Consider the following 21,023-nt stretch of genomic DNA (forward strand, 5'->3'; position numbering starts at 1 on the left):
GGTTGCCATTGAATCCCAGCCAAGGTGGGCAGTGGAGTGTGGTTCTGAATCTCGGAACACCTGAGATTTTTGCCAGTTGACCTGCACTCCTAAATAGTGTGCATATTCTAGCAGACCCTTAGCCTGCACCAGTTCAGGGGGTTGCGTCCTGAATAAAAATTAAAAAGTAATCAGCGTATAATATATAAATGGTTCCAGTTCTTGCATAGGCAGTTAGCTGTTCTTTTGCCATGGCAAACAACAATGGTGACAGAAGACAATTCCCCACCCCCCCCCAATATTGTTATGATACAGATACATCCTCCAGTATGCACCCTGAACGTAAGGGCTGTATTCAGGAGCCTGGTCCATGTTATGAATTCCGCACCCAGTCTCAACCTATCCGTGATTAAAGCAAGATCCATTCAAGGCTATCGAATGCCTTCTCAATATCCACCGTAAACACTACCACCTTTGTGCGATCATAGGTACCGGACTCCAAAATTGCCAGTAATCTGCAAATATTAATAGCTGTGTTAAGGCTGGGGATGAAGCCTGCCTGATCTGGGTATATAAGGGTGGATGTTAGACTTTTGAGTTTATGCAGGATCATCCCCAATCTTTGTCTCCTGCCTCCATTTTTTTTCTGACCTGTTGCTGTTGGCTTTTGAACTCTGAGCACTTTACCACTGCTAACCAGTGCTAAAGTGCACGTGGTCTCTCTGTAAATTGTATTGTTGATTGGTTTATCCACGATAGGGATATTTGATTTAATGGTAAGTCCCTAGAAAGGTGCACTAGAGGTGCCAGGGCCTGTAAATCAAATGCTACTAGTGGGCCTGCAGCACTGGTTGTGCCACCAACATAAGTAGCTCTGTAATCTTGTCTCGGACCTGCCACTGGAGTGTCTGTGTGCAGTTTTAAACTGTAAATTCGACTTGGCAAGTGGGTACACTTTCAAGGCCTAAACCTTCCCTTTTCTTACATGTAAGGCACCCCTAAGATAGGCCCTAGGTGGCCCCAAGGGCAGGGTGCAGTGTATGGTTAAGGTAGGACATAACGTAATGTGTCTTATATGTCCTGACAGTGAAATATTGCTAAATTCGTTTTTCACTGTTGCAAGGCCTGTCCCTCTCATAGGTTAACATGGGGGCTACTTTTAAATCTGATTAAAGTGTAGATTCCCTTTGGGAGCGGATAGACATATGGTGTTTGGGGTCTCTGAGCTCACAATTAAAAAAATACATCTTTTAGTAAAGTTGAATTTAAGATTGTGTGTTTGAAAATGCCACTTTTAGAAAGTGGGCATTTTCTTGCTTATACCATTTCTGTGACTGCCTATTTGTGGATTCCCTGTCTGGGTCAGTTTGACAGTTGGGCTGGTTGCACCTCTCACTAGACAGTGACACAAAGGGAGCTGGGGTGTAGCTTGCATATCCTGATGAGCCATCTGTTCTGGGGGGGAGGGGAGGAGTGGTCACTTACACCTGAAAGGGCAGTGCCTGCCCTCACGCAATGCAGTCTCCAACCTCCTGGTAAGTGTCTGGGGCCTGGCCTGGGCAAGGCAGGATTTCACATTCAAGAGAGACTTTGCTTTGAAGTAGGCCTACTTCAAAGGAGAAATTGGGTATAAGAAGGGCACCCAAAACCACAGATTTTAGAACACTTCTGGAAACCAAGAGGGACCTCTGCCTGGAGAAGAGCTGAGGAAGAAGAGCTGCTCTGCCTGTGACTGTGCTTTGTAGAGCTATCCTGCTTCTGCCAGAGTAAGAGGGCAAAGACTGAACTTTGTGTGCCTTCCATCTTGTGAAGATCTCCAAGGGCTTGATTTAGAGCTTGCCTCCTGTTGTTTGAAGTCTCAGGGACAGCAAAGACTTCTCTCTGCCAGCACGTGGAGTCTCTGAAGATACTCCTACTCTGCCAAGTGGTGCCCATCCAGTTCTTGGGACCCTGAAAGGAGAAGTTGGCAGCCTAAGAAGAAGAAATCCATGCACAGAACACCGTGCGGGGAAAAGATCGACCTGACTCCGATCTGCGGCCAAAAAAGTGACACGCCGGCAGCTTTGCAGTTTAAAATCGACACTCGCCTGCAATGCTACCGAAAAATCAAAGCACTGAGCTGGGAAAACGGCGTGCAGCATCACTGACGGAGGCTGGTGAGATCGCAACCTGCGTTGCGTGGTTTTCAGATCATCATGTGGCTGGATTTCCAATGCAAACACCGCTGGGCGTGTAAAAACAACGCAAGGCCTTCCCGGACAAGAGTGCTGACCGGATCAACGCATTACTCTCCTGCAGAGAGTAGAAACGACACGCCCCAACCCGAAGAAAGGAGAAACGACGCAAGGTGTCGCCCGTGAGTGAAATCGATGCATCGCAAGCCCTTTTTTGACATGCACTCGCCCATGCAGGTTTATTTTTGACGCACCTTTCCACGCTAACAGTGTTAGTGTCTGTTTAAAACTACATGATAACTTGAGTTGTGTATTGTGGATTTTTGTCATTTTGGGCTTGTTTTGTTAAATATTCTCTATTTTTCTAAACTTGTGTTGTCATTTTGTAGTGTTTCCATTAAGTTACTGTGTGTGTTGGTACAAATACTTTACACCTAGCGCTCTGAAGTTTTTCCAATCTATCAAGGGGGTATGCAGGGGTTAGCTGAGGGTGATTCTCTTTTACTCTGACTAGAGTAAGGGTCCTTGGTTGGATGGGGGGGGGGAATAACCTGACTGCCAACCAAAGACCCCATTTCTAACAGTGGCTATGTAGGGAAGAATTCTTGAAGCAAGGATCCTGCTAAGGACTTTGTATTTTCTGTTCAATATCCGTAAAGGACTATAGGCCCGTTTATCCTGTGCCGGCTTCCCAGGCTTCAACAGAGGGACCACCAGAGCCTTATGGGTGAACACCAGTAGTGTCCCCGTGTCTTTAGAGGCATTAAAAAGTTGAGCTAGTCTAGGGGTGAGGTAGTCTGTATAAACAGTATACAATTAAATAGGCAGGCTATAAGTCCCTGGTGTTTCACCCCTGGCCATTGCTTTAATTGCCACTTTGACCTCTGGCAGAGTTATGTCTGTACCCAAAGCAGCTGCTTCTGTCTCTGCTAATGTCTGAAGGGTTAAGGGCCCTAAAACTTCTCTATATCCTCCACAGAAGCGTGGGACAGGCTTGTATAAAGTGTAGAACAATAATCCTACAAGTCTCTATTCACGTCTTCTTGGGTGAAGAGCTGTTGCCCTGTGTCAGTTTCAATTTCTAGGATTGTTGAACCCCTCTTAGTCAGATTCGCGAGCCATACCAGTAGTGTGCCAGTGCAATGATGTTCTGCATGTGTCTTAACTATTATAATTCTTATAATAGTTGAAGCTCCTAAGGCGCTCTACGTGCTCTACCATTCCTTGTGCTTCCAAGAGCTCCAATTGAGTCTCTCTACTGGCTGGCCGCTGTAGTTCTGCTCTGCGCGGTGCCTCCTCCTCTGCAATCTCTCCTAGTATAGTATGCAACACCCACAGCCTCCATGTTGTAACCCTTTCAGCTAAATGTCAGTGATCATCCTTGAGAATGCCCAAGTCCGCACCCAGCCTTTAAGATATATCTGACCCTGATAAGTACTTTGAGGGCGTCCCGCTCTATCTGCTGATCAGTAACAGAGTATCGGTTCCCTCGTTATCTGAGATATATTGCTGAATGGCTTCACCCATGGTCTCCCGGAATGCAGAGTTTTTTTATAAAGCCTCTGGCCTCAGTTTCCGCGCCAGCACCCAAGCTTCCTCTCCCTCCTACCATTGTCAGTAGCAGTGGGTTATGGTCCACATACTAATATGCAGCTATGTTGAACACTGACTCGTTGGCAGCCTGGCCAAAAGGTATATCCTAATGTCACCTCCAGTTGGGTATTGCTTCGGAGTTCGTAAGGTGAGGAATCTGTAGTAAAAAGTATCCATCAGAAAGAAAAGTAGTTAACATTTGGTATCAATGTTTCTGGTGGCTATTCATTCCATAGATTCCGCACCAATTGTGAGTTGGTCCCATTTTAGAAGATCCAAGATATGGCATGCTGTATTTGTTGTTGTCCCTAATGCTCTCATGGTTCCTCTCTGGGGCATGTAGAAGTGCCAGATATTAGCATCAGCATGCCAGTCAGTGCCTCGTATGCACAAGGTGGGTGAAGCTTGAGCTACCTAGGGCCACTGGCCAGGGCTGCAGAACTATTGCTGATGAAGAGGTTTCCAGATTGTCTGGTGACTGGAAGGATATTCATAAGGTGAGTAATCTTTAAGCTATAGAATCTTCCAGAAAAAAATTTCTAATATGCAAATGGTATGTCAACTGTTCAACCTGAAGGAGGTTTTAGTGCTGTTTTTAAGAGATAATTTCCTTTTTATGTATTTCAGGATTATTTAAGGCCTTCTGTTGATGATCTCCTGCAAAATCCACTGTTAACACGATGGGTTGCTGAAGAGAAAACTAAGAATGAGAAAAAGCCCTGCAAATGCCTGGTACCCGACCCATGTGCACAACACTCCAACCCTATGCAACTTGAAATCAAACTAAAGGAGCAGCAGTTGATAAGCTGGGAGAAGAGTCTTAAAGAGAGAGAAGCACAACTAGAAAGTATGGATTGTGCAAATAAATTCCTCCATTCTATGAATCTTATGTTTTAATGTACTCCGTATTGCATTTTTTAGGTTAAGTTAACTTTACTACTGAAACCCTCTCCTGGATAGTGTGACGGACCTGAGGAACGTTTTTAGGCAAATGCCAATTCTTGCATATGCTCTTTCTGGGGTGCTGGGGCACCAGCTGGTAAAGTGAATTTCACTTTAGACCCCAGTTATGAACCATGGTAACATTTGCCAAACTATGGGTTTTCAGTCGAGATAAAGAATCCTCGTTGCAAAGGTAATGTGATATTGTACATTAGATAGCTACTTCGTCATATTACCACAACTGCTTCAAGATGCTTTTTAAATTCATCCTGCCACAAAGAAGTATCATGCCAGTGGTGTCAAGGTTGCAGATTTGATTGCCTCATTTAAGGGTGATGGGACAGTGCATGCCAAGTTCAAATGTTAATCATATACAAAATCTAGTCCAAAATCTCAGACTTCGGCAGTTTGTCATTAACATGTAATGTAAACCACTGAATGTTATCTTTATTAGATTAGACTTGTGTTTTCACTGTGATGAGTACAATATATGCAGCTGTATGGTAGCTGCTTGTGGAGGAAAAATTGCAGGTTTAAACAGCCCATTCTGTCACTGAGATAATTAAATATTCAAACAAAACTTAAAACCATCTCAGCTCGAGATCGTGCTTGAAGGCAACCAGAAGTTCTTCAATATGACACACAAATGTAATAATTTGTAAGTTCATGCAAAATCAGTCCCCAATGGCAAACTCTTATGTATGTATGATCCTTGTTGCTTTCAGAATTGATGTTGACAGTAACTCTGTGTACCCATTAGTATTTTTATTTAGGCATGTCAAAGCATTCTTTGCTAAAGCGAACTTTAAGTTGGCAATAACCTGCACCACATTAAGGACTGCAGTTACCCTGGTTTTGTGTCAAAGTAAGGTCTAGTGACTCAACTGCTGACCTTATCAGTTGTAGACTTGTTTGAATCCTAGTTATGTCACCTCACAAAAACTCCTGTAACTTTTGCCAGGAGTCTGAACTTATTGCAAATATGTCTTGCAAAAAGGGGTAGTTGAAATATGTAAAACCCAGCTATATAGTGTTCTAAATCTAATGTACCCTTAGTGCATTATCCCATTTATTACCAGCCTTCTATGTAATAGTTATTATGATGGCTAAACGTGCTTAGCCTTATACTGTATGTAATTTCTCATAGACCTACAGTATGTGATTCATAAATTTAAAGTTATAAAATGCTACAGCAGCCAGTGATTGGAGTGCTAGAATTGGTACAGACCCGACAACTAAACTGGCTATCAGCTGATGCCAAAATCAATTTAGTATTATGTAGCTGATGGCTGTATTTTTGTAGAAAATCATCTTCAAAACATATTCAATAGATGCGTGGGCCTGACATTACCACTCTTTCTTACATATCAAAATATGTATTGCCCACTCGCTGCCCACAAAGGCATCTCATCTATTGCTTTGTCTCTGTACAGCCCTTTTATACCTAGGGGTAAAAGTGCTGCATATGAATGGGAAAAGAATAGAAATAGAGGTTGGTAACGGAAGATTCCTCATGCTCTTTGAACCTCCAAGCTTATTCTACAAGGGCTGACATACGTCACTGATGCCATTCCTACTGAAAAATGGTTGCAATGCAAATGAATCGTGCTACGGATCTCTAGGGGTGGATTCTTCCTCTAGAAGAGTTTACTGTGGAATTCACCTCCTACTCCCCAGGCCCATCTTCGATCCAAACCCACTACAAAAAACCAATACAAAATTTGAATCAAATTGTTCATATTGATGGGACATTATACCCCGCACTTATAGGAGAGTATGTTCATCATTTACCATTTTCAAAGTGCTGGAAGATGGGTTTGTGTTGAGTAGAACTGCCTGGCAGATCCATACCTTGCCTTCTGTGTTTGGGATCAGATTCCTATAGCAATATCGGAGATCATGAGTATCACAAATTTCTTGCCTCAAGTGTTCAGTCTCCATTCATGTGATGAGTATTATTGCACCCTTCCTGAAAAGTATTTTGCTGACACATTTGTTACCACAATCTGCTGAGCTCTAGTCTTAATCTAGTAAGATCTTACAGAAGTTGATAAACTTCATTTGAGATTTAGGACCATGAGGAACTGAAATTACCAGGCAAAATTAGAGAGGAGTCATTCCACACCACCGTGCAACAAATGCCCAAAATCCACCCTGTACTCCTCAGCCTCCCAGCAGTTTGAATGTAGGTGTCCCAAAATTCCTTGAAGCACATCTGCAGCTTCTTCCTTAGTCATGTTCATGTTCTATGATCTAAAATAGTTAATAGAACAGAGTTGTCTCTTGTGTTCAAGGCAAGGATAAGGCCATGTTGGCACAGGTATTTGAAGAGCACCACATGTACGTCAAGATGTATGCCGAACACCAGCATTCCTGAGTTGCCTAATGGGCAGCCCAAAAAACCTTACACACATCAAGTGTTTGCACCATATTTAACTCAAAGATTTCTGACTGAATAGAATCAATAAAAAGATCTTTGTACCACGAGGAACAATCATCTTCTGGGTAACCAATCTGAGAAACACTTATGGCGGTATGTAAAGCCCAGTACAGTTGTGCAATGTTTTTGACTGGCAGCAAACATTTAATTGCTCCACTTTGTCACTTTGCTTCAGTCTCACTGTGGAAAGTCCTCTGGTGCCACTTTTTTTTTTTTTTCTTGGCATACTATCTTTAAGGTCGTAGGGGGTGAGACCTTGCTAATTTATCTAATTTTGTCAACTCATTCAGGAACTGTATTGTCTGTGCGAACAAAGATTGTACACTGATGTTTATGAATGTAGATTGTTCGCTGGATTACTTTCTTCATTAAATAGCGATCTAGGTGGTTGTGAGTCATCACCAAGTAATACTATTGTTATTCTGTATCAGGCCCCGTTAGATTACTTAAATTCAAATCTTAGCTCAGTCATGATTCACTGTTGCACAGAGAAGTCAGGCTTAACTCAAAGGAAACCAGTGTAAAGCTCGTATCAGTACCAAAACGGTTAAGTCAAAAACACAATAAAAATTCAACTTCAGTTTTGAAAAATAGTATATATTTTTTTAATTAAAATAAGCATCTTTAAATAACTCCAAAATGTCAAAAATCTAATAAAGGGAACTAGAGACATGATTTTAGGAGTTTGAGTTTTCTCGTGCCAACCGCTGATATCTAGTAGCACTAGACAGGATTCAAAGTTAAGGCCAGCCGCAGTAAAGCATAGGTCCGCTACACGGACTAAATTCATTTGTAGTAAAAATTTACCTTCTGACTTGGGGCCTTATTTAGAGTTTGGCAAATGGGTTACTCTGTCACAAATGTGATGGATAGCCCGTCTGCCTTATTACGATGTTCTTAGGATGTAAAGGAATCACAATATGGTGGACCGGATATCCGTCACATTTGTTACGGAGTAACCCCTTTCGCCAAACTCTAAATCAAGCCCTAGTCATCTTTGTAGAGGAATTTTCACATCAGCGGGGCGGGCAGTGAACTTGATCCGAAAGAGGAGTTGTCGACAGAAGGGTGCTGCTCGGTGTTTATCCCAGTGAAATCCTCCACATTGGAAACTGTTATGGTATTATAACTGCTTCAGCAAGGTAAATCCAACCTTCAATACGATGATGGTGGCTGCAGTTTGGCAGTGGTCCTATGGTAGCCTCTGGTTATTTTTGGAAATGCCTGAGAAAAACATTTCTAAGTGGTCATTTTTTTGCAATCATGAAGGGGGAGAGAGTACACTCTAACACATGCCAAAGTTCCAAGATATTTTGTGTACCATGTGGTGCTAGGACTGAATCTCCCAGAAGCTACCAGCACGATCCAGGGCCAATTCAGTTGGAATTGGTCAGCTGGCTCTTCTTTGTTACAAGCTTCTTGCAGCTTTTATGTTCCTGGAGCTTAACAGGAGTCTAGCCAACTAGCCATTGAAGTCCACTCTTCTGGTCTGGATTCTGGTGGGAGCAGGTCCACAGGTAAAACAGAAGGCTTAGTGAGTTTTCTGAGTTCCACTTCTTTGGTTCAGTAGATGCAGTCCTTTTTCTGTTTTCCACAGTTTCAGCAGAGTTCTGAAGAAGGTAGACCGGGATGCTACTGTTATTTCTGGCACAAGCTTGTGGATGGGGTGTAGGAAGTTGACTCTGTATGCACTATTTCAAAGTAAGGAATAGTATGCACAGAGTCCAAGGGTTCCCCTTAGAGGTAAGATAGTGGCAAAAAGAGATAATTCTAATGCTCTTTTTTGTGGTAGTGTGGTCGAGCAGTAGGCTTATCAGAGGATAGTGTTAAGCATTTGTTGTACACACACAGGCAATAAATGAGGAACACACACTCAGACAATTCCCGGCCAATAGGTTTTTGTGTAGAAAAATATATTTTCTTAGTTTATTTTAAGAACCACAGGTTCAAGATTTACAAGTAATACTTCAAAGGAAAGGTATTTCATGTAGGAACATTAGGAACTTTGAATAAGCAAAATAGCATATACAGTTTTCACATAAATGACATATAGCTATTTTAAAACTAGACACAGTGCAATGTTCAACAGTTCCTGGGGGAGGTAAGTGTTTGTTAGCTTTTGCAGGTAGGTAAACCACCTACGGGGTTCAAGTTTGGGTCCAAGGTAGCCCACCGTTGGGGGTTCAGAGCAACCCCAAAGTTACCACACCAGCAGCTCAGGGCTGGTCAGGTGCAGAGGTCAAAGTGGTGCCCAAAACACATAGGCTTCAATGGAGAAGGGGTGCCCCGGTTCCAGTCTGCCAGCAGGTAAGTACCCGCGTCTTCGGAGGGCAGACTGGGGGGGTTTTGTAGGGCACCGGGGGGGACACAAGTCAACACAAAAGGTACACCCTCAGCGGCACAGGGGCAGCCGGGTGCAGTGTGCAAACAGGCGTCGGGGTCGCAATAGGATTCAATGGTAGACCAAGGGGTCTCTTCAGCAATGCAGGCAAGGCGGGGGGCTCCTCGGGGTAGCCACCACCTGGGCAAGGCAGAGGGCCACCTGGGGGTCGCTCCTGCACTGGAGGTCGGATCCTTCAGGTCCTGGGGGCTGCGGATGCAGTGTCTTTACCAGGCGTCGTGGTCAGGGGGAGCCTCTGGATTCCCTCTGCAGGCGTCGCTGTGCGGGCTCAGGGGGGTCAACTCTGGCTACTCATGGTCTCGTAGTCGCCGGGGAGTCCTCCCTGTGGTGTTTGTTCTCCACAAGTCCAGCCGGGGGCGTCGGGTGCAGAGTGCAAAGTCTCACGCTTCCGACGGGAAACGTGTTGTTTAAAGTTGCTTCTTTGTTGCAAAATCGCAGTGTTTGGGGAACAGAGCCGCTGTCCTCTGGAGTTCTTGGTCCTTCTAGATGCAGGGTAGTCCACTGAGGCTTCAGAGGTTGCTGGACCCTGGGAACGCATCGCTGGAGCAGTGTCTTTAGAAGGGGGGAGACAGGCCGGGAGAGCTGGGGCCAAAGCAGTTGGTGTCTCCGTCTTCTCTGCAGGTTTTTCAGTTCAGCAGTCCTCTTCGTCTTAGGTTGCAGGAATCTGAGTTCCTAGGTTCTGGGGAGCCCCTAAATATGGAATTTACGGGTGTGTTTAGGTCTGGAGGGAAGTAGCCAGTGGCTACTGTCCTTGAGGGTGGCTACACCCTCTTTGTGCCTCCTCCCTGAGGGGAGGGGGGCACATCCCTATTCCTATTTGGGCAATCCTCCAAAATCAAGATGGAGGATTTCTAAAGGCAGGGGTCACCTCAGCTCAGGACACCTTAGGGGCTGTCCTGACTGGTGGGTGACTCCTCCTTGTTTTTCTCATTATCTCTCCTGGACTTGCCACCAAAAGTGGGGGCTGTGTCCATGGGGCGGGCATCTCCACTAGCTGGAGTGCCCTGGGGCATTGTAACATGAAGCCTGAGCCTTTGAGGCTCACTGCTAGGTGTTACAGTTCCTGCAGGGGGGGAGGTGTGAAGCACCTCCACCCAGAGCAGGCTTTGTTCCTGTCCTCAGAGAGCACAAAGGCTCTCACCACATGGGGTCAGAAACTCGTCTCTAAGCAGCAGGCTGGCACAGACCAGTCGGTCCTGCACTGAACAATTGGGTAAAATACAGGGGGCATCTCTAAGATGCCCTCTGTTTGCATTTTTTAATAAATCCAACACTGGCATCAATGTGGGTTTATTATTCTGAGGAGTTTGATACCAAACTTCCCAGTATTCAGTGTAGCCATTATGGAGCTGTGGAGTTCGTTTTTGACAGACTCCCAGACCATATACTCTTATGGCTACCCTGCACTTACAATGTCTAAGGTTTTGCTTAGACACTGTAGGGGCATAGTACTCATGCACCTATGCCCTCCCCTGTGGTATAGTGCACCCTGCCTTAGGGCTGTAAGGCCTGCTAGAGGGGTGACTTACCTATGCCACAGGCAGTGTGAGGTTGGCATGGCACCCTGAGGGGAGTGCCATGTCGACTTAGTCATTTTCTCCCCACAAGCTGGCAAGCAGTGTGTCTGTGCTGAGTGAGGGGTCCCTAGGGTGGCATAAGACATGCTGCAGCCCTTAGAGACCTTCCCTGGCATCAGGGCCCTTGGTATCAGTTACAAGGGACTTACCTGGGTGCCAATTGTGGAGACAACGGTACATTTTAGGTGAAAGAACACTGGTGCTGGGGCCTGGTTAGCAGGGTCCCAGCACACTTCTCAGTAAAGTCAGCATCAGTATCAGGCAAAAAGTGGGGGGAACTGCAACAGGGAGCCATTTCTTTACATGGGGAGACTGTCTGACCAACAGGAGTAAGGTTCCCACCGGCAACCATACCCACTCTTGCATCAATTCCTAGGGGCTTTACACCGTACAATCACACAGTGCATCTTTCTGCCCAAATCCAAAATGTCATAATATTCCTTCCCTGGGTCTGAGCTATGGGCGCACCCTCAAGGTTTGTGTAGGGAAAAGTTCCTATTCCCCCCCCACCACCACCACCCCCACCCCTGAACTAGTTCTGGAGCATGGGTTCCATCCACTGCCACTCTGGCTATTGGATAATAGCCCTCACACCTAGGCCTGCCCAGTCTATCTGCCTGTGACAGAGGCTGCTTCTTTGAAGCTTGCTGAGTTAGTGGTCAGCTCCTCACAGGCCATCCTGTCAGGAGGAGATCCCACCACCTAGCTAAGTACCCTTTGTTCCCTTTCCTGAGAGTAGTTCACATTTCCTAGCAGGCTGCCAGGTGGCAGTTGGGGATTATCTCTGAAAGGAAAGGGCCACTAGAAGCTTTAGGCAGAAAATTGCCAACTTTCTAATAAGTGCATTTTGACAGTAGTAATGTTGAATCAGACTTTTTTTCTACCACTTTGGATTTTAAATTACTATTATTTTTTAGACTTTAAACCATGGTTTTAGCTGATCCCAAATTGATAAATATGTTAAGTGTTCTTGTAAACCAGTGCTTTTCTATGGGAAAGACAACCTTGCCACAGTGAAAAATGGCTTTGAAGATGTTTTCACTGTCAGGACTTGTAAAACTTAAGTACACAAGTCCTACTTTTTAAATACCATGCACTCTGCCCTGTGGACATTTAGGACCTACCTTAGTGGTGACCTATAAGTATTAAATAGACTGGTTTAAGCCTTGTTAAAAGTGATTTAGCTAGGTCGAATTTGCAGTTTTTACATGCCAATCAGATATAAGCCAATTGCACATATACTTAAGTGGTCATACATACACTGTGCTATGGACATTAGAGCAACAGTATTTAGTCCGCAAACCAGCACTAGATCTTGCAGAAAAATGGGAGTGATTCTGCAAAAGGGCCTTTCCTCAGAGACTGCATTAGCAATCATTCATTTAACCCTCACAGAAAGTAAAGCCTTTGGTTTGATCATAAGAATTAATGCACTTAAGTTGCAAATAATTGTGCATCTTTCTTAACATTACGTGATGCTTTTTGCCGACTTGCTATTTTTTGATTTTAACTAATGTTTATTCTTTTAGAGCGTGAACGTGTGCTTTGTGTAAGGGAGAGACTTTTTGATGAACAGCTGATCAGGTACAGTAACTTACATTTTTTGCTATACCAAATAATTTCTTAATCTCTTTGGATCTTGATCAGTAAGCTAAACCTAAACAGTCTGTTCTTATGAGCAGTTCTTTTGAGAATGTTGTTTGGCCAGGCCAGGCAATTCAGAGTTTATACCTTTTAGAGACATTTCTTACAAGATACCAAATGTGGGTACTTAAAGTGTGTACACATTTGATTGTTTTTCAGTGTCGTACTGATTGCAAGCTTGTAGATTTTACATTGATTAGATTTCTGGGTTATCCAGGTGTAAGAGAATAGTTATGGTATGAAGATAGTTAGTGGGGAAATTAACAAAGGAACTATGGTGATGTAATATAGTGCAAGCAGACAAATATATCAATCAAGCTTCCTGCGAATGTTACTAGTTTAAGTCTTTTCCCATGTGGTACTATGTCCCTCCTTGTGTGACATTACACATACATCTTGGAAACCCTTCAATGTAGTTGCTGTTTTGAGATTATTTTTTTCCACTGTTGGCTCTGGAAGCCCGGGAGAGAGCTTTGGCGTTGAGGAAAAAGAAGCTGTATTATAGAAATGTGGGTTTCGTTGAAGAAAGTGGAAAGAGCAGGAAGCACGATGAATGCTGTTGAATTAGGAGAGAACAACAAAAACACTGAACTTTGAAAAGGTTAGAAGCCCACCGCATAGCAAGATCTTATGCGTCAGCCAATGTGAAAGGGGTATGGGACACACACCATTTCAGTTTTCATCGAAGTACCATCATAAATATGTGTAGAAGGATAACCACAAGGTGTGCAACCTGCTCTGGAAAGACAACAGCTCGGAGCACTGTGCGGCATGCTAAGAGTTCAAGACAATCCGGGCCAGGCAGAAGTGTGGACATCACTCCATTGCCTTCTCTCATGGAAAGCAAGAGTGTAGGAAAGTGCCCTCTTTCTTGACATGGTTACCCCCATTTTCTGCCTGTTCTCAGTGTGTTTGACTGTGTTCACTGGGATCCTGCTAACCAGGACCCCAGTGATTATGCTCTCTCCCTTCTAACTTGGTAACTGTACTTTTTCTGCCCAAAATTGACATACTGGTCCCCCTGTCTAAGTCCTTAGTATATGGTACCTAGATACCCAGGGCATTGGGGTTCCAGGGATCCCTATGGGCTGCAGCAGTTATTCTGACACCTATAGGGAACCCATGCAAAGGGTTCTGCAGGCCTGACATTGCAGTCTGCATGAAACGGGTGCATGCACCCGTTTTCACTACAGGTCACTAAGTCACCCCTCTGGTAGACCGTCTCAGCCAAGAGGGCAGGGTGCAGGTACCCATGTGTGAGGGCACCCCAGCACTAGCAGGGGTGCCCACACAAACTCCAGACCTATTTTCCTGGACTTTGTGAGCGCAGGGATGCCATTTTACGTGTGTACTGGAGATAGGTCACCTATGACCAGCTACATAATAGTAACTCCGAACCTGGGCTTGTTTGGTATCAAACATGTCTGAATCATACCCCAATACTGTTTCAAGTATTAGAAGTATGATTTCATGCACTCTGGGGGGGTCCTTAAAGGGCCCCCAGCATTGCTAACACCAGTTTTACAGGGTTTTCCCTACAGGCCAAGCTGCTGCCACCCCTCAGACAGGTTTCTGCCCTCCTGCTGCTTGATCTGATCAAGTCCAGGAATGCAGAACAAAGGATTTCCTTTGGGAGAGGGAGGTAACACCCTTTCTCTTTGGTAAACTCCCCAAACCACCGGTATGCTTTGAAATGCACATTTGGTGTCCTCTGTGCATAAACCAGTTCACACCGGGTCAGGGACCCCCAGTCCCTGCTCTGCCGTGAAACTGGACAATGGAAAGGGGAGTCACCACTCCTCTGTCCATCACCACTCCTCTGTCCATCACCACTCCATGGGTGGTGTTCAGAGCTTCTCCAGAGGGTCCCTGGGTTGTGCCATCTTGTTACCAAGGTTGGCAGGGAACTCTGGAAGCATTTGAGTGGCCAGGCCAGGCAGGTGACGTCAGAGACCCCTCCTGATAGGTGCTTCTCTGGCTAGGTGACCAATCCCCCCTTTCAGGGCTGTTTAGGGTCTCTCTCTTGGGTGGGGTCCTTGGATTCGGCTTGCAAGACTCCAGCAGGATTCCTCTGCAACCTCCACTTCGACTTCCTGGCCACTAGAACTGCGACTGGACCCTCCAGGAACCGACAACACTGCAATTCACAAAGACTCTTCTGCAACTTTGTTTCCACTGCTCCTGGCATCTTTGCAACATTTCCCTGGCTGTGCATTCCCAGAAGACAGCAACTCTTCAGCCTGTACAAGAAGAATAAGGAATCTCCCTTGAAGTGAAGGAGTCAATCCTTTGCACCCACAGGCACCTGCTGCATCGACAACTGGCTGCGTGGATCCCCTCTCATCCTGAGCTGAGCTGGATCCTGCATCACGGGTGGTGGTCTGGAGTAGTCCTCTTGCTCCTCTCTGCCAGCTGTCCAAATTTGGTGGAGGTAAGCCCTTGCCTTCCTACGCAGGACAGTACCCGCATGCAGCACATCTCTTGCAGCTACCACAGCTTGTTTGCATCTCCTCCAAGGGATCTTCAGGCGACGTGCAGCTCCAGCCCCAAGCACTCCTTCCTGCGATGCACAGCCCTCTGCCTGGTTCTCCTGCAGCGTGGGATCCCATTCTGTAGTGCTGCTTGGGCTCCTTCTGTGACACCTGTGTCCCTGTCCTGTGGGTATTGCCTCTGCCCCTGGGGTCTCTCTGACGCTGACTGCCCTTTCTGAGTCCCCCTCTTGGGGTGAGTCCTCCTGCACCTTGCTGGTCCCCCGGTAGCTCCACTTTTCCACTACCCACAAATTTGTCTTTTCCAAGGCTTGTTGGTGCAATTCCTGCACGGACACCCGTCTGCAGTCTTCACTCTAGCGTAAGACATCTTATGCATCCATCAGGAACTCTTCTCCCGGCTCCAGGGCTGCAGTGCTGATCTGTTCTTCCTCACCGTGGATCAACTCCTGCAAGTACAGCTGGGTGGGTAGAAGTTCCTACTCCTCCTGGACTCCACTGACACTTTTGGACTTGCTCCCCTCTCTCCACAGGTCTTCTCCAGGAATCCACAGCTAGTTTCTTGCTGTCTTGTCTAGGTGTCATCTTTTTTTCCTTTTCCTTCCTTTTGGGTGTTTTGGGGAAATTCCAGTGATTTACTCCTGCTTTCCTGGTCGTTTGGGGATACTGTGTTAATTACCTTTGTGGTTTTCTAGTGCTCCCAACTCCCCGCTACACATTCCACTTACCTAGGTGGGAGTCCTGTGTTCCCTTTCCATTTTTTTAGGTTATGGTTTGGGTTCCCCTATGGTCACTATTGGTTATTGCTAATGGCACTATTTTCTAACCTTTTGTATGCCTATTACTGTTTACAAGTGTATATATTTAGTGTATTACTTACCTGCTATTAGAGGGTTGCCCTTCTAGTATTCTGTGGTATTGTGTTCCAAAAATAAAGTACCATTTATTTTTGTACAACTGAGTGTTTTCTTTCATATGTGTGTAAGTGCTATATGAGTACAGTGGTATTGCATGAGCTTTGTATGTCTCCTGGATAAACCTTGGCTTCTCATCCACAGCTACCTCTAGAGCAGTGGTTCCCAACCTCTCGACTTCTGCGGGCCCCACTTTATCATTGCTAGAGCCCAAAGACACCCTCTGAATCATTATTGGAATCCAGGGAACAATATATAGGCCAAGAACCAGCTGCACCACTAGGGAGGACATGGTACTGTGCGCACTCCGTTGCCTGCCCGCCCTGTGAACAGTGACAGCTGCCAGTTCAAGGAAGCCCTACCTGGCCAGGACACTACAGAACAGAGGCACTGGCGGGGTTGTAGCGCATCAGTGGCATGGAGGGGGGAGCAGACACTCGACATGTTCTCCCCCAGGGAAACCTTGGTGACGCCCCAAGAGTAAAAAGACATTTGGTCAACGAGGGCCCAGAAACGACACCAGTGAGCACCGTGTCATAGTGGGTGGAAGAGGACCCTCTTCAGGGAAGAAGGGTAGAGGGAAAGGCCTGCCACGCCGTTGGGGGTGGGGGGGTTGGGGGAGAGGAGTCGGAGGCAAGAAAGTGGAAGAAGCACTGATTCTGTGGGATGACTAATAGCCATGGATAAAAGGATTCAGATCTAGTTCTACTGGTGGCATCTCGCCAGAACCCAGAGGGCTCAAACAGCCTCCTTCAGAGACTTTAAAAGGACCTGCGCAGGATGGGTTCAGCCATGCGTCCTTCACCCATGGGAAAAGCACCGAAAGCCCTGGACAGACAATCCAATTGAAGAGCTGACCACTTGAGCAGAACAGTGGGTTGGCTGGAAGGGGAAAGTAGGGATCACGTGGCCCACCACCTCTGGTGGAGGCACCCACGGACCTCCACACCTGCACTTCAAGGAACGTGGCAGGGACAACGTCGTAACTGGAACACCAGGAAGCCCCATCACTAAGCAGCCCAACTAAGATATTCTCCCACAGGAGGTACACACAGAAAGGCATGAGTCTACGCTTTGGATCCAGAGACCGACAGGTGAAGAACAAGTTCCTTCAGGATCCAAATTCCTCTGTGGGTCAAGAAAGTGAAATCGAAGAGTGCCCCACAGAGCTTGGAAGCCGTGACCTCAGATGCCCTTCACAAGCCAACTGGGAAAAAAAACAAGAGGTGAGGAAAAACCAACCCTCTCGCCCTATTAGTGACACTGTGGCAACACTGACCTGAGGAGGAGGGTCAAAGACACGGTCTCTTGGAGCACAATACTACACCTGGAAACAGCTTGACGACTTCCTAGTGATGCACTAGCCGTAAAGACACCATGATGAGAGAAAAAGAACAGCAGCCACTCTAGAGTGGTCACCCCACCTACAGAAGACACTGCACCACAGCCTGCGCAGACAGGGCCTGATAATGTTGCACTAATGCAGGCAATACAATCCTCCTGAACGGTCTTAGAAGGTGGTCAGGGCGAGGTTAAGACCGAAGTCTCTCTCCTTCGCCAAGACCTGGGAAATGTGGCAGAGAAGGCCATGGCAGCGGAAACGGGCATATCAAGCCTCCGGAAATAAATGTCTGAAATGCGCACTGTCTCCAAAGACATGGTATGGAGAATGGAAGATGCAGAGAACGAGCATGAAGAAGTAACCTGCACTTTGTGAGTTTTCCCAAAGGAGTAGAAGGATCAAATATGCAGCACTTCCTGAAGGACTGGCTCAAACAAACGTTCCCCCAAAGACAGATTTTCACCTTGTTTCATTATTGAGCGGGCCCACTAAGCATTGAGTAACAAACCTCCACCGGTAGCCCCACAAAGGCCAGTAATACCACGGTTCTTAAATTAAGAAGATGGAGACTTGATCCTTTCAGAAGCCAGGAAAATTAGAGGTATGACATGACAACTCTGATGCAAAGTTTTTCAGACTACACGTGCGAAGTTAAGCATCAGAGATGCACCTTTGATGCTTTAATAGCTGAACTATGTGCCTCCCAGATGCAATATATGCTCTTAATCCTGGCTGAACTGAAGGTACTCATTCAAGGCAAGGCTCTCTTTTTTTTCAAACTCCTGAAAAGGCCTGGGAATGGCTTTAGGAATGACCCCCGGAAGAATTCTACAGGGGAACAGAGATCCGACAGAGTGCAGACGGGGCAGAAGCACTCCTTCTGTAAGTAGCAACATGTCTAAAAGGAAGGGCCAAATGTTCCTAAAACAAAAAGGGAACATAAGGTGGCAGCCATCCCAGCCGCTGACGCGGCACACCTAATCATCCTAGGACTCTGAGGGAGAACAACTCATCACCACAAAAAGAAGTAAAGTGACTATCAAGTCAGTGTCACCGTCCTGGGACCTCTTTGCCCCAGACCACAACACAAAACCGAATTCTTTGCACCCACTAGCAATGACCATGGACAACTTGGAACAAGGATCCATGGAACAGGAGGCTCCATCACCTGACAACACTACACCCCGCTCGATTGAGACATTATAGATCACTGAATTAAAGTGAACAACTCTGGCACAGATGCACAGACATGTCTTACCCAGCGATTCCAGCTCTGTGGACTGAACCAGACCGCCTTTGGTCTATCCCAACCTCTGAGCGGCCGTGCTCCTGGGCATACCACCCCAACAAAGTTGAACTAAGTTACAAGTTGTGGTAATAATTAGGTAGGGGCTGGGACTACAGACCTCTCTGAGTGGTTGTAATGTTTTTGGTATACCCATACTTGCAAAAGGAACTGGAGGGGGAGTTGAGTTTCAATTATGTCCAAGGGGTTGTTGAGTATTACACGGAGTGGATCAAAGCACATGAATAGATTGAAACGGAACACACACACGCTGACCACACAGGATTACCCAGGATCAAGGCCCAGAGAAACAATAGGGGATAATCCTAGATATACAGTATTGTCCTCAACCGTTAACGACCTAGGTAATAAGGTGAAGTGGGGACTCGTAGCGACATATATAAAGAAACACAAACCAGATGTAGTCCTAATCCAGGAAACCCACTTGCAAGGCTCACAATGCAATTTTTGGGGTAGGGGATGGTTAAACCATGCTTGCGCATGCAGGATTTACTGCCAGTTCCCAAGGGGTGGCAATAAATGGGGGAAGACTTTCACGTCCGTATTAATGAGAAAATCTGGAGAGGCCCCAACGGTACTTACGTAGCAGTCATGGGCAGGTGGGGGAAGGAGGGAGGTGACCTTGTCAAGTGTTTATGCCCTGCCTTCAAGAACAGACCTCTCACAAAATAGTGGAGATCTTCTTAGTCAAGTGCATCCCCTCACCTGGTTGGTTGGTTAAAGCTTGCTTTAATTACGTGATGAGTCTAGAAGTAGACCCACACTGGAACACCCTCAGGAGACCCATCTGGCAGGTTTTGTGGGAGCTTTGGCATTGGCAGATCTCTGGCGATGTCTCCACCCAGACACCTGACAGTACTCCCTTTGTTTTTTTTTCTCCAAGGGCACACAGTGTCTTTTCTCGCCTAGATTATATTCTCACTCCGGTAGGTAAAGTGGGAGAGATACGATGGAATACCTAGCCAGGGGACTATTGGCTCATTCTCCTGTGTGGCTAGCGGTGGGGATTAGACCCCAGCAGAAGGGTGCGGGCTGCTGTAGACTGAATGTTTGGGAACTGAAGGAAGGATCAAGAGATCAGGATTATAACTGAATTGTACTTCAAAGTGAACAAAGATTCTGTAATGTGTGCAGTCTCTGTCTGGGAAGCCTATAAAACAGTACTCTGAGACAGGGCGCATAACATAAATGCACACATGAAGAAGAGGGAGAGAGGGAAACTAAAGTACCAGCTGTTGGAGCTGGAGAGGAAAAGGACATGAAAGAAGATCCTTCTACCTTACGCAGGATCGTGATCCTGTGTAGGGATTACCAGGTTTTAGCATATGGGGAAGCAAAAGCCCAAGCATTGGCGAAGCAGCATCGTCTGTATGAGGTGGGAGATAGGGCAGGCAAGCTTTTAACTTGGCTAGGGAACTTGAAGATGGAAGCACGTTGGGTGTACAAGACTCACTGGGCTCATGCTGAGAGCCACAGTAATGACCAGGGAATAGCTGGGGAGTTTGCACAATTCTACAGGAAATTGTATCAATAACACCAACTTGCAGTTAAGTCACAACTTGTCGACCGAAGATCGAGAATGCCTGGAAAGGAAGTTGGACTTGCCAGAGAGGCCTTAGGTAAGCGGAGGCCACGGAAAACGCTTGGACCCAACGGTCTTCCTATAGAACGCCTCAAGAAAAACACAAATATATGTCCCTATCTCCTCAACTTATTTAATCCGTCGAGAGAGCAGGGCACCCTCCTGTGGGACCTACGCAGGGCCACAATAGTGGTGATCCCAAAGGCCGGGAAACCCCTCCCACAGAATGTAGCCCCTACCACCCAGTATCCATCCTTAACATCGAGATGAAGATCTCAACCGAATTGGGTGCGCGGTTAATAACTATCATAACTCCCCTGATTCACCAAGATCAATGGGCCTTTATGCCCAAGAGATCAGTGAGGTTTAACCTCTGCAGACTCCGCAACTGGCTGGAAGCAGTGAGATTGAGAATACTACTTTCGTTGGACGCTGAGAAGGCGTTTGACACGGTTCATTGGCCATTTAGGACACAAATGATCGAGATTTGGGCTTGGGTCAAACATTTTGGTATGGATAACCCTACTGTATACGAACCTGGTAGCGGTGGTCTGAGTAAACTGGGTCACATCCACTGATTTTCCCATAGAGAGGGGGGTGAGACTGGGTTGCCCCCTGTCCCCCTTGTTATTTGCCCTTA

At 46.2% G+C, this 21,023-nt stretch overlaps 1 protein-coding gene across 1 annotated transcript in view; it reads left to right on the top strand.

Annotated features, from left to right (window-relative positions):
* Window positions 1-21,023, top strand: part of LOC138295564 (serine/threonine-protein kinase Nek2-like) — a 142,791-nt gene that overhangs the window by 98,717 nt on the left and 23,051 nt on the right. Inside the window, exons 6-7 of the mRNA XM_069233933.1 lie at window positions 4,374-4,593; window positions 12,636-12,690. Coding sequence (XP_069090034.1) covers window positions 4,374-4,593; window positions 12,636-12,690 — 275 coding nt within the window. The remainder of the gene's footprint in view (window positions 1-4,373; window positions 4,594-12,635; window positions 12,691-21,023) is intronic.

Source organism: Pleurodeles waltl, chromosome 5 (genome assembly GCF_031143425.1).
Source record: "Pleurodeles waltl isolate 20211129_DDA chromosome 5, aPleWal1.hap1.20221129, whole genome shotgun sequence".
In the NCBI taxonomy this organism is placed as follows: Eukaryota; Metazoa; Chordata; class Amphibia; order Caudata; family Salamandridae; genus Pleurodeles; species Pleurodeles waltl.